Here is a 12,712-nt window from a genome sequence, read left to right as displayed (position 1 = left end):
TGTACGTGCAGCTCTACGCAAACAGAGCGATCTTCGACGACAGCTATTACTACAACACCTTCAGCGGCTTCCTGCTCTTCACCATGGGATGAACCGCGTCGCTTAACATGTTCTGGACTCAAAGTAAATTGTGCGGGAGTGTGGGTGGTTAAATCGGTGCTATCGCATTAAGAATAAAATCTTCTTTGTAAGGATTTTGATGATTTAAATGACAATAAATGAAGAAATAAGAAATTCTCAATGAGCTCTTTTGATTGTGTGGGCGAAACTTACCAAAGTGATGGGGTGAGTCTTCAGCTTTGTCCATGGTATCTGCGAATGAAAACAGAACAGCGGCTTAGCTTTTCGGCCTCACAGTACTCTGATCCATACAGCGAGCATTTGGCCTTTTAGTGCTCCCAAAACGTTAAGCTAAATTACCATTCGATCAAAGGGACGTACAAAATCAAATTAAATGCTACAGAATTTAAATCAAGTCAAAGTTAGCCCAGAGATGAAGGAAGAAAGAGAAATCAATGAGCCTAGACTGACAGGTAGTTCGTTCCATTCAGCTCCAGAGCTCATTAATCCTCAACATGCCGCCTCTTGATTCAAGTCTGTGTCAAATTATATAGCGAAAGAGATTAAACGCTCGTGTTCACTCGCCGTTCATGCCGCAGAGCGGCTCGTTCTCCGAGAGGTCGTGAATCAAGAATCAAGGATTTGCAGCTCTAATTGAATTAGAGACACATTTTATTCCCCTCGCCTCCGTTGTAGGAAATGCCAGGAGGTGCCAGTAGGGGGCGTTAGCTCAGAGCAGAAACATTTACTGCAGTTTACACCAGTGGATGTACTTTTATTTCATTTAGTTTGTCAGTGTCAGTCTTTTAAAATGAGGAGGTGAGAGCGTTGCTGCTCAGTAACAGGAAGACATGAAGAAGAGAAGGGTATCTAACGAGTGAGGAAGTGAGATATACATCTGTTCTCGTTTTGTTTTTTTACCAACACAATGCACTTTGAGCTGGAGCTGGGCGGCACCACCGGTTTCAATTCACCAGTTCCACTGTTCACGGGGAAATCTGATGCTCCACACGCACACCTACTGAAAATGATGTGCGTATTATGGTTGTAACAGACAGTGACACAGCAAAAACACAGCAAAAAACACCTGGGCCCTAATCAGCAGCCAGGATGGGTTAAATGCAGAAGACCGATTTCATGTATGCATGTAAAGTATGTATTATGACAAAACAAATAAAGTTTAAATACATATTTCAAAGCAGCAGATTAAAAGAAAAAAGGCAATAAAGGAAGAGTAGTGACCAACGAGATGACAGATGTGTAAAGAAAAGCTTTGAGAAATTAACAAGAGAAGAACAGAGACAAACAATTAGGTCGAGGGGAAAAAAAGAAAAAGGTGGACCTTGCTCTGAATGAAGGGAATTATTTTACGCGGCTCCATTCACTGTTTCCAGGGTGTGTCAGTCTGCTCTAATACCACGACCATGGTGACCGTGACCACATCTCAGGCATCAGTCAGCTCCAGCAGAGTGCGTGTGTGTGTGTGCGTGTGTGTGTGTGAGCGTGTGTGTGTGTGTGAGCGTGTGTGTGTGGTGCAAAGACTCAATGGAAGTGTACACAATAGGTGCTAATAGATATCTACACTATCTCGTTTCAAGTGTCAGCATGTCTGTGTACAGACAGAGGATGAATTATGTTGTTTTTCTGGGTTTCTTTTCATTCAGGCCTGAAATAAAATCATGTCAATCAGTTTTGTGTATTACTTTAAAGATGATTTGGTAAATAAATCAAGTTTTTGTACTTTGGTTTTAACAATCACCTTCAAGAGATAAAGATTTAAAACTAAAAGCTAACATTAAAGAAGATATTAATACCACTTTTATGTGTTAAATATGAGGCTACAGCATGCAGGCAGTTAGCTTAGCTTAGCATAAAGACTGGACACATGGGGAAACCCTAAACATGTCATTACTAATTTGTTTAATTACAAGGACTGACGAGTAAAAACAACAATTTGTCGTTTTACAGAGGGTTACGTGCCGGACTATTTCTTGGCTCTGAGCAGTTTCCAGGCAACCAGCAAAGACAGTCACTGTCAGGCCAAGAAAAAAAGAGATACAACACATTAATTGGACAGAGCCAGGCTCGTTGTTTCCAGTCTTCTTCGCTCAGCTAAACTATCAGGTTTCTGGCATTAGCTTCATAGTTAATGTAAAGATGAGAACGGCAACAATCTTCTCATCCAACTCTCCGCCAGAGATCAAATAAGCGTAGTTGATCAAAAATGACGAGCTATCCCTTTAAAAAGCTACAAAGCCAACGCATGACGGGTTCCCTCACCCTGATGGCGGCCTTGTTGCATTCCACTCGGTTGATGGCCAGCCAGGTGGGCAGGTCCAGCAGACTCTGGAGAACCTCCTCATCCAGCTCCAGGTTGGTCAGCTGGCCCTCCCCCTTCAGCGTGCTCAGGTTGATTTTGTCCGGCGACAAGTTCTTCGCAAACCTGCGGGACACAGAGGAAGAAGACGTGTGGCGTTGAGCCCGGGAATGTGTATAAAAACAGGTTCAAACCCCCAGCTGTTAGGGTTGTTGTATTGGATGTGAACAGAGGGATTCCTGTCCAATGCAAAGCGCACGTATTGCTTTTCAAATGCATGTTTGTCATTTGAATATCACGCAATAAACAGTATTTTCTTAAGCAAGCTATTTATTCCAGAGTGAAACCCACATCATTTTAATAACACACTCAAAAAACAAATCCTATAATTTAGGGTTATTGCTGTTCAAGTCAAACTATGAGACACAGAATGGAAACAAATACTGCGTACACTCAAACCTGCCTTTATAAAATAGCCTCTCTCTCTATTTAAGCTGTATTTGTTTGCTTCGTTTCTATAGTTTCCTCAATGACAGGGGGAAGGTACAGAAGGTCAAAAAAATAGTTTTTTTTAAGTTTCAATAAAGAGGATATAAAAGACAGGATCGTGCAGTGGGAGGCACGGTGAAAGCCCTCAGTCTGACACCGTTATATGTCAGAGCTCAGGATAATTGCCCTTTGTGAGATCCATGCTGGACAATATGTGTGTGTTCCCAGAAAGGACAGAGTGTACTCGGCCCTCACACGGCATCAGATGCAAATACTCCCCTTTAATTAAAAAAGGTATGAGCTTGTATTCATATTTACAATCTCAGTGTCACAGGAAATGCGATTTATTTATATATAAGGTCTCTCTGAGCGGCGGTGATTCTGTGTGTTTATGCATTTGCTCTTTTGCTTCAGTAAATATGCTTGAACAAACAAACTCCAGTGTCCATGACCTAAGAGTTTTCTGCCCCCGCTCGCAGTCTGATTATTGGTTAATAAGTTAGCACGGTGAGCAGATAATGAATGGATTATTGACCCGTAAATCTCAGCAGACCAGTCTGATGGAATCTCTTGAAACAGATAGTATGTATTTCACATTCTCCAGCTGTCAAGAGCCACACAGCCGTCGTCCTTTGACGTGTGAAGGCCCATGTCCTCCTGGTTTTAGTCTGCGTCACGTTTGAAACCATCGGGGTGCAACAATGCAGGGAAAATAACTGTATTCAGGAGGTAAAGAACTGGAGGGGAACTAGAAATACGCTTGCCGGTTGTTAGTAGGGTTAAAACTCTTTTTAAAAACGCAAACATACAGTACAAGTAGGCTAAATCTTGTTAGGAGCTAATCTCTAAACACACACACTTACTGTGTCTGTAAATGGGGCCGGATCAAAGCTCAGAGTTTCACCGCCAACGCACATTACTGACAGAGTGACCCGTTTGTCTTGGCCGGGAGTCAATAGACCAAAGTTTTAGTATTTTACTGCCCTACTAACTTAGATATGCAGCGAGGAATGTGTGCAAATGTGCTCCAATCAGCGATGGATCGGAATCATTTGAAATACCTGATTTCCGGCACTGATAACGTAGCTTATTTTTGGAGTGAAGGAGTGTCATCTATTCAAAAGCTTATTCGTGCTCCCTTATTAGATACTGTATGTAAGATTTTGTTCTTGATACACTTATGTTATTACATTTATGTTTTTGTGACATTTTGCCTTTGTCTGACAAGGACAGTAGAGAGGGTGAGGATCAACACCTAGCCCCAAAAATAAACAAACAAAACAAACAAAAACAGCTCCTTAATGCAAGACTTTGATCAGATATCAACCGTCCCAAGCTTTTGTCTCCCGATACCACATCGAATACCGAAACTCAGGATGACTGCTAAAATATAGTGATCGTTATCAATACAAAACTAAAAGAGAACCATTAAAAAGTATGATTACGTCACTCTGTAACTGGATACTTTCGGGTGGACAAAAGGATTTATTTATCACGGTCTTATGCAAGACAATGCAAGACTGAGTATGAAAAGAAACTTTGTCCCGTGAGCAACGCTTTATGATTCTGCTGCCCGTGTTTTACAGTGATTCAGTTTCTCCAACACCTTCTCCTTTGCTGTGTTAAGATTCTTTTCCAATTCTACGTGTAACCCGTAAATTATTCAGCAATAACCGCAGACATAAACAGACTTTGTGAGCGCGCTGGTATCGGGGAACAAGACACACAAACACAAAAACCTCCCTATCGCAAACAAAAAACAAATAATATTACGTGGACGTGCGCTCACATGGGCATTCAGAACCACAGTCTGTCTCTGAGAAGGGTGTTGTTGCCTTGTAAGCAGTGAAATATTCATTCCCGCTGCTGATCAAGTATCAACCAGCGAGCCAAGCTAGCGTCACTGGCTCCTTATCGGCTCGGTCTCCCCCTGGTGCTACCCGTCGTTTCCTCTCTACCCTTCTTCTAAAAGTCCTAAATAAACCAACGCTGTAATAATGTGTTGTTGACGCGCTGTCTCGCCTCGCGCTAAATAAGCTAAATGACACAGGCGGACTTGTTATTGAGAACCACAGCAAGAAGCAGAGGGTATTAAGTTCACACGGCGTCGTCTTTTCCCCTTTCATCCACAGCTCTCTTGCCATCCGTCATTATGCCAGTCAGCAGGGCCGAGCTCACCGGACCAAATCCAGGCCCATGAAGAGATTAGGACTAGCTACTGGCTGCGACGGAGAATTAACCACTCAATGGTAAAGAAATAAAAATGTAAAAAGCCCAAATTCCCCTCGGTCTTAACCCATAACTCATGTACCGTCTTCATTGTAATGTGAGTGTGTGTGAGAATCAACGTAAAGACGTCTGCAACAGTAGGCCGAATTTGCCACGTTGTCCCTGTGAGAGCAGACTTTTAGTCCGCCACCTCTTTTCTGCTGATGTCTGTGTGGATCCCGTGAATGGAAAACAGAGACACCTTTTCATGCCCCCTGACGGTGCATTCGTGGCGCAGCCTGATGACATCAGCGCCAGCCAGAGACGAGCCAGAAGGAATGACGGCGAGAGTGACTCAAACGGACAACCGGCTTGTTTTAGCAACCAAGACTTTCGGCAACACAAAGAGACAAAGACAACCAGACAGAAAGAGACACACAGAAAATAGAGATTTAAAAAAAGAAGGAAAGAAATAGAGGCATAGAGACATCCTCTGGGATTTAAGAGTGTTTTTCCAGAAGAAAAAAAAGGGGGGGAGCGGGGGTCTGATACCGCACCACATTCATGCCTGCCAGTGCTCATTAGACCAAGCAGCAGGCTTTGGCTCAACGACAAGAATGAAGGATGTGACATTTAAAGTGGCCTCTAAATCCTTCGCTAGCTCATTCAGTGTCAACAGCAGAGTGTGATGAGTATCAAGGGACTGGACTTCGTTGGAGACCGGTTGACAAAACCAACAAACAACCAATAAAGCCGAAAAGATGCCTGTGGTAGATGTGGAACACTCAGACAATCCAACAAAATAAGTTGAATGTCTTTAAAGTGTTCGTAAAATCATGCTCATTTGTTTAACACGGTGGTGGTTGACAGACTTCACTTTAACGCAAGCCTCGCTAATGTTTTATATGAAGCAAGCTCGTCAAACGTAAACCCAATATTGTTTATATTTCTGAATATATTTTCATTGGCTTGTGGGAAAACAAATATTGTTCATTACTGTTCGAGGCAGCAGCACTGCAGTGTTTGCAGGCAGACTGCCTAAAAGTGTGGGTCTAAAAATAACAACCACCCATGCACATGAACCTTCTTTTTATTTTATATCATCTGTTGCTGTTGTCTGACATCTTTACCCAATATTCATTAAATAGTACCATCTTGAGAAATGTTCTGTTGAAGTTTGATTGAGGGTGGGCAACATGGCCTTTTACAACGTTATCATCTGACCGTCTTGCTTATTTAGTTTTTTTTTTCCAAAAGTGCATATAACAAAGTCCGGCTGTCTTTACTGGGAAATCGTTGTTGTTTTATTGATATAGCTATAAAAAAAATAAAGTGGTCACGGGTTGCTAGATGCCTGGGTAGTGTCAGCAGTCTTCCTCTTAACCTACAGCAACACAGGAGGGCAACTTATAAACTATTATAATATATGGCTGGCAATGGAATGAGTAAACATCATACCAAGAAAGAAAAACTCAAACATGTTGATGACATCTGAACTTCTTTGCTTTATAATTCTGCACAGCACTGCTCTGATATTAAAGCTCTTGGCAAAAAGTCCATTGCTCGAATGTGTTGACAGACAAAAACAGATTACGCAGCACTGATAGGATAGTTATTAAAAACACAGAGTCACCTCAAAGTTATCATCAAGATGGATTATATGAATTACTTTCTCGCCCACATATCAGCACAAGTGCAAAGGCACACACACACACATCTACAGCTGTGCACAAACTCCTACACACACGTCAACAATTCAACAACAACAACACGCAGACAACCTGTCAAAGTGAAGCAAGTCTATATTGGCAGCTGAGGCCTGGAATATTCATGAACTGGTGGAGACGGTGCAAAACTCGGTGTGAAGGAGACACACACGCACTGATGATACACCCACAGCTAGACACTCGGTCGTGACTCATGTCATAATAGCCTTCCCACCAGCAGTGAGCCATAACACTGGAAATAATGGAGTTCATCAGTGTGGTGCATCATCACACTGCTACTGCAGGACGGGACGAGTCGGACCTAAAGAGGCTCATGACGACAAGCGCGACAGCAGAAATGGACTCATCTCCCACACTGCAAAGCTTCAGAACGGACACTTCTGATAGAGAGAGATATATATATATATATATATATATATATATATATATATATATATATATATATATATATATATATATATATATATATATATGCGCTGCACACAATAGAAAGCACGTTCCCAACACTGGCCTCCCAGTCCCATGGTGCTCAAACTCTGCTGACTCAGAGTTGAAAATGGCCCCCTGAATGAGCCCGTCTCCTTTTTACCGATTGAAAATGTAATGGGTGAACTTCATGTGGGATCAGTTGAGCTACGATTTCCAATAACCAAACGCATCATTGTTCCATCAATCAAAAAACGATAAAAGCAGCCCGACATGGATGAAAACGGAGTATTGGACCTGAATGCTACACTTTCGTAATGAAAGAAGAAGAGCGGCATACCAGCCCAATCTCGCAGGTCATGAACTCTTTCCATGAGACGCTAGCAATTATCTTTTCCTTCGTCGGGGCCTATTCTGTGTCCGTTTGTCTCTCAACAGATTTGCCTTGTGCGCAGCAGGCAAATCACTGTCTACCACTCAAGGATTTCCACATCCCCCCTGGGACTGAGGATGTAGAGTATGTCGTCTGCAGTTTGCATGACTGCTGTGCTGCAGTCTTGTGACAATAATAAGCGGTCTGTACATCAAGATGGTATGGATCTCTAAGCATAAAGACATTTTGCAACAGTGTGTGACCTTTTTTTGGTTCCTTCAAAACAAATATAAACTCTTGCAAGAAATGTTGAGCAGGTTACAAACTATGGGAAAGGACAGGAAGAGGAAAACGAGAACGGAGAGGTGGAATAGTAAGTCAGAGGGAAGAAAGTTAGACAAGCCAAGTCCCTTTTGGGAATACAATATCTCTGCCACAAGACCAGCCATTAATAGCAAGTTTGAGTCTCATTATTCAACACCTGAAATTAAGCTCTTGTATCACATTATTTACCAGCTGAGCTTGTGGCCTATCGAGCTCCCTGCAAAAGCAAGACAAACTCTCTTTTGCAGGGAACACAGAAGAGACAATAAAAGAGTCTGACTTGCGTTTGGCCATTTCGCCATCCATCTATATTTGCGTGTGTCTGCATGTGTAACAGGATCTGTCTCTGTCTGGCTGTGATCCAGGGTCCCGTCGATAATCTAAACCCGTCCGTAATGCAGACAAACACGCCGTGTCATCTAATCACTCCCAGGGGCTACCTGAGTTCGACCTTTCTTCACTCCGACACTCTCACATGAGGAAAACGCAGAACAAATGCACGCCAACAACTCGTCCAACTTCATATTAATTAATAATATTCTTGCACACATGAAAAGCCACACACAAATGCTGCTTCTAACCGTACACATTGTAAAAAAAAAAAAAGAGATGCCTCAGCGCACATGTATTGGCCAGAAGAGGACAACCAAGTTAATGAACTGGAAGGATGGCCTCACTCGAAAAAGGTGCTTGTCCTGGTCTATACAAGTACTGGACAGACGTATGTCCTCTGCAAACATTAAGCGTGGCGGCTGAGCGGACATGTTGACACCCACAACATGACCTGTAGTTGTCAAAGCACACCTACAGCCGTGTGTACGAGTAATCTAGCCAGCAGTGCAAGAACTATTCCTGGCCGGTGCTGACAAGGCAACAACTGAACTGACTAAAATCTATAACCCATCTTCGAACTTAATCATTCAAAGCATGCATATCGCTCTATTGTATTTGCAGATATACAGTAGAGCACATAGGGTGATTGGATTTTCTGAAACCAGCCCTTTTTGCCGTGACATCACTCCACGGAACGACGCCAGATTGGCTGGCAGGTCAGCTTCCGCTCAGTGCCGGGCCAATCAAGCCAGGATAAATAAGATCAGAGAAGACAAGATTTCATCGCCACTCTTCTATTCATTTCCTGTCAATGTAGACGCTAATGCTGCTGAGGGCATGCACAGTCATGTGCAGAAACACTTATGCATTGCAGAGAGAGAGAGACACACACAAGAAGACACAAATACACAACTTAGGCTACGAGGACAATGAAGGGCATGCCACTCAAAGTCTGTGTGTTGGAGACAATGCAGACAAATTCAAAATATGAAAGGTTTGAAGACAAAGCCTAAACACTGTAACGGTATTGCCATGTGAGGATTTAATTAAATCACAACCGAGTCATCACAAAACACTTTTCTCACCAAGCACTACCATCTTTGTGCCTTTTCTTGTCATGAACACAAGCCGGTCCTCCTGCATACTGATAAGCTTTTTTAAAGACTGTCATCTGCGAAGTGCAAAATATACATGTGACAGCTGTCATTTCTTTTACTCCATGCGAGTGCTGTCCATCTTGGCGTTGAACACACGCTCATTATTATTATTCAACACACTACCGTGTTTGAAGGTGCTCCGTTATAGGTCAGCGACAGGTTAGTGCAGAGCAGGAAAACAGTGCTCTGCGTTTCAAGCTCTGCCGCTAGAACAAAACAAGGAAGTAGTCCATTGAAAGTCCCTTGAGGGACAGTGGAAACAAATAAATAATGCATGTAAAGCGGTTCAAGCTGATGCTGCCCATAAAAGCAAAACATAATAATAATAATAAATAAATGGGGGCTTTTTTGGTAACGCCATCAAACAGACCCTGAACCAATACCAGGCTAATTTTGCTCTGCTGACAACATGCTGTCAAAAGTGTTTGATTATGGTGGCAAACTGACAGTTATAAGACTTCTCTAATGATCTTGTGTTGTGTGTTGAGGGTCTATGGGACATCCAACAGGGAGGCACAGTTGTGAAAGAAAGAAAAAACATGAACCATGCCAAAATTGCCCTTGAGCAAGTCTGTGCAAACCCTGGGCTCCACCTTCACCATGTGGCAACACATTAATGTCAAATGAAGGTCTAGTTCTCTCATCATTGAGTGGTTTATGTTGCAGTCAGTGTGTTATTAGCTCACACTCACTTCGGGGCCACTCTGGCTGATATTGTTGGTTTACCAATCGGTCTCAACCACAAACTAGGTTCAGCCTGCTACAGCAAGTATTGAGGGATTAGCCCTTCACTCACTAGCTAACCTCCAGTGTCACCAGTTAACCCTCAGTGTCACCAGTTAACCCTCAGTGTCACCAGTTCACCCCCAATGTCACGAGCTAAGGCCAGTGTTACTAACCCCCAGTATTATTAGCTAACAACAGTATCACTAGTTAACCCCCAGCGTCACTAGCTAACCCCCAGTGTTACTAGCTTAGTTAGCTAACCCCATTGTTGTTAACCACCAGTGTTACTAGCTAACCAAAGTGTGAGCTAGTTAGCTGGGGCCACTAGCCACGTCTCGGGTCAGTTACGTCAACTAGAAGCGCAGCTGACAGTCTGACAGACAAACAGGGATGCGCGCTAACTTACAACCAGACAAAAGGGGGGAAACATCTCATAAAAGACTGCATTGTTGGCGTTTGTCTCGTTTTATAAACGTTAAAATGACATTTGGGTGTTAGCTAGCTAACGTCTGTCTAACAGTCCGAGTCCCCGCCGTCGTGCTTTTCTCTCTCCAACTCCCCAAACGTCTGTTAAAAGCTCCGGACTGACCTGGAGAGATGCTTCAGGATCTGCTTCTTGATGAGCCCGGCCATGGTCGCACAAATCCGATTATCCGAGCCGGGTTTCTGAGTTTAGCTGGCTAACCTGACCGCTATATCGAGGTTTAAACACACAAACACACACGGATCAAATTCTCCTCCCCGTGTCGGTCTTCATCTTTAAACGGTGTTCCCGCTTCACTCTCCGGGAGATGAGGGAAGTGGAGGCGGAAGAAAACAGCATTTCAGAGGTCCGAGTGACAGCCGGGCATACCACGTTTAGGCCATGTCGTGCGGATACACAGATAAAGCTCCAAAAACGGTGCCTAGATCTAGATCTCCGCAATATCATACAGCGAACACCTGGACAGCGCGTCGGACGGACGGCGTGTGTTGTCACGCCGTCAAGGCGGGGTAGTGCGTCATGACGCGTTCAGGGTCCGCTGGGGAAACCCCGTTATCCTAAAGATGAGTATTTATGTATGTATTGTATTTATGAATATGCTGGAAAACACCCAGAAAGTTATAGTTTCAGTTATTGCAGATGTTATCCTATTAATTCAGTTATGGTTTTATATAAAATAAATGTTAATTCCCTTTCACAACACAGCTGGAAGTATAATATACCCATTTTGGGACTGCACCTTTATCTACTCTTATTTCTTTATAAGTAAAATGATGTATAAACACATACAACAAAAGCAAAACACTGTCTTAATGTCTTTCCAAACTAATGCATTTGTGTACTTTTGTGTTATTACATTAAATACATTTTTAAGAACATCGTTTGCTCAGTAATCATCTTTTACAGGGAGATGCTATGACAATTAAATGTCAATGAATTATAATTGTTTTACATTTAGTCATTGTTACAGTGTGACATACAGTGTCCATACTCCATCGTGGACATGGCTTCAGGGTGTTTGCTCTCACCATAACACGCTCTTTTAGTGACATCTGGTGTTCAAATGCGGATGTTCATATGCTTTATATACATTAAACCAAGAATAAACATAACTAGCAAAAAAAACTTGTTTCTCAAATAAACGTTCGAGAAAATGGGTATTTGTATGAGAAATAAAATCTTATGGACGTTTAAAACAAATAAAAAGCACATCACATGTATAATGATTGAAATGCAGTGAAACGACTTGGACTTGGCATTTATTAATAATGTTGTCAATGGGCAAATAAAAGCTGTGACTTGAGTCTTTCTGTGCTTGGTTCTATAACCAAAGGAGTGAACAGCAGCCTGCAGCTGCCACGTATGAAAGGAGGAGCGAGCTGGAGGGAAGCAGCAGCCCCTCCCTGCGCCGGGCTGCAGAAACTTTAAACCGGTTGCAGGAAGTTTGCATCAGTCTTCAGTGTTTTGGATTCACCACAGCATTTATGAACGCGTGTCACATCAGAACAGAGTCATAATACACGCTGTTATGTCACTAACATTGAATGACAGACTTCAGACAACAACAACAATGTTGTGAGGAGGCTGCAGCGTTTTGTCTCAAGTTAGAGCATCTTTCATCCTACAATAGATCATCTCAGTGACATTTTTCTCACTTCAATTTTGCTCATTTTGATCCTGAAACATTATGAAAACTCACTTAAGTTGCTTAAACCATATTTTAGTAAATATCTCTGCTGTTGCACCAGAGATGTTTCATGCAGAAACTTAATTATTGTTTTTAAAAGAATACGAATGATGTAGTTTCTGGTGTAGAAATAAAGCATCACTAAAGTGCATTCATTGTTCTGGTGTATGTATGTACAGTGGACCCATACAGAGCCTAAAGTTTGACATGGGACAGCCCCCATCCGCATACCTCAACGCTAAAAAGCCCCGTGGAAAGACACGACGCGCTCACTGATACGCTACTGGTCCGGTTAGTGGGACTGTACTGGAAACATTCCCCATCCACGACTGCAAAACACCAGCAGCTCTCACCTCACACACACACACACACACTCCTCTCAGCGGCGAGCTCCCATTGAC

At 42.7% G+C, this 12,712-nt stretch overlaps 1 protein-coding gene across 1 annotated transcript in view; it reads right to left on the bottom strand.

The window, feature by feature from the left end:
• The window catches only part of bltp3b (bridge-like lipid transfer protein family member 3B), a gene marked incomplete at its 5' end in the record, with an annotated part of 29,704 nt that extends 18,931 nt beyond the window's left edge, over nt 1-10,773 (bottom strand). Inside the window, 3 exons of the mRNA XM_079236229.1 lie at nt 274-312; nt 2,341-2,503; nt 10,730-10,773. Coding sequence (XP_079092355.1) covers nt 274-312; nt 2,341-2,503; nt 10,730-10,773 — 246 coding nt within the window. The remainder of the gene's footprint in view (nt 1-273; nt 313-2,340; nt 2,504-10,729) is intronic.
• Nucleotides 10,774-12,712: the final 1,939 nt, after the last annotated feature.

Source organism: Taurulus bubalis (assembly GCF_910589615.1).
Source record: "Taurulus bubalis genome assembly, chromosome: 20".
In the NCBI taxonomy this organism is placed as follows: domain Eukaryota; kingdom Metazoa; phylum Chordata; class Actinopteri; order Perciformes; family Cottidae; genus Taurulus; species Taurulus bubalis.
Note: the sequence above shows the minus strand (reverse complement) of the source record. Positions and strands in the feature narration are given on the sequence as shown.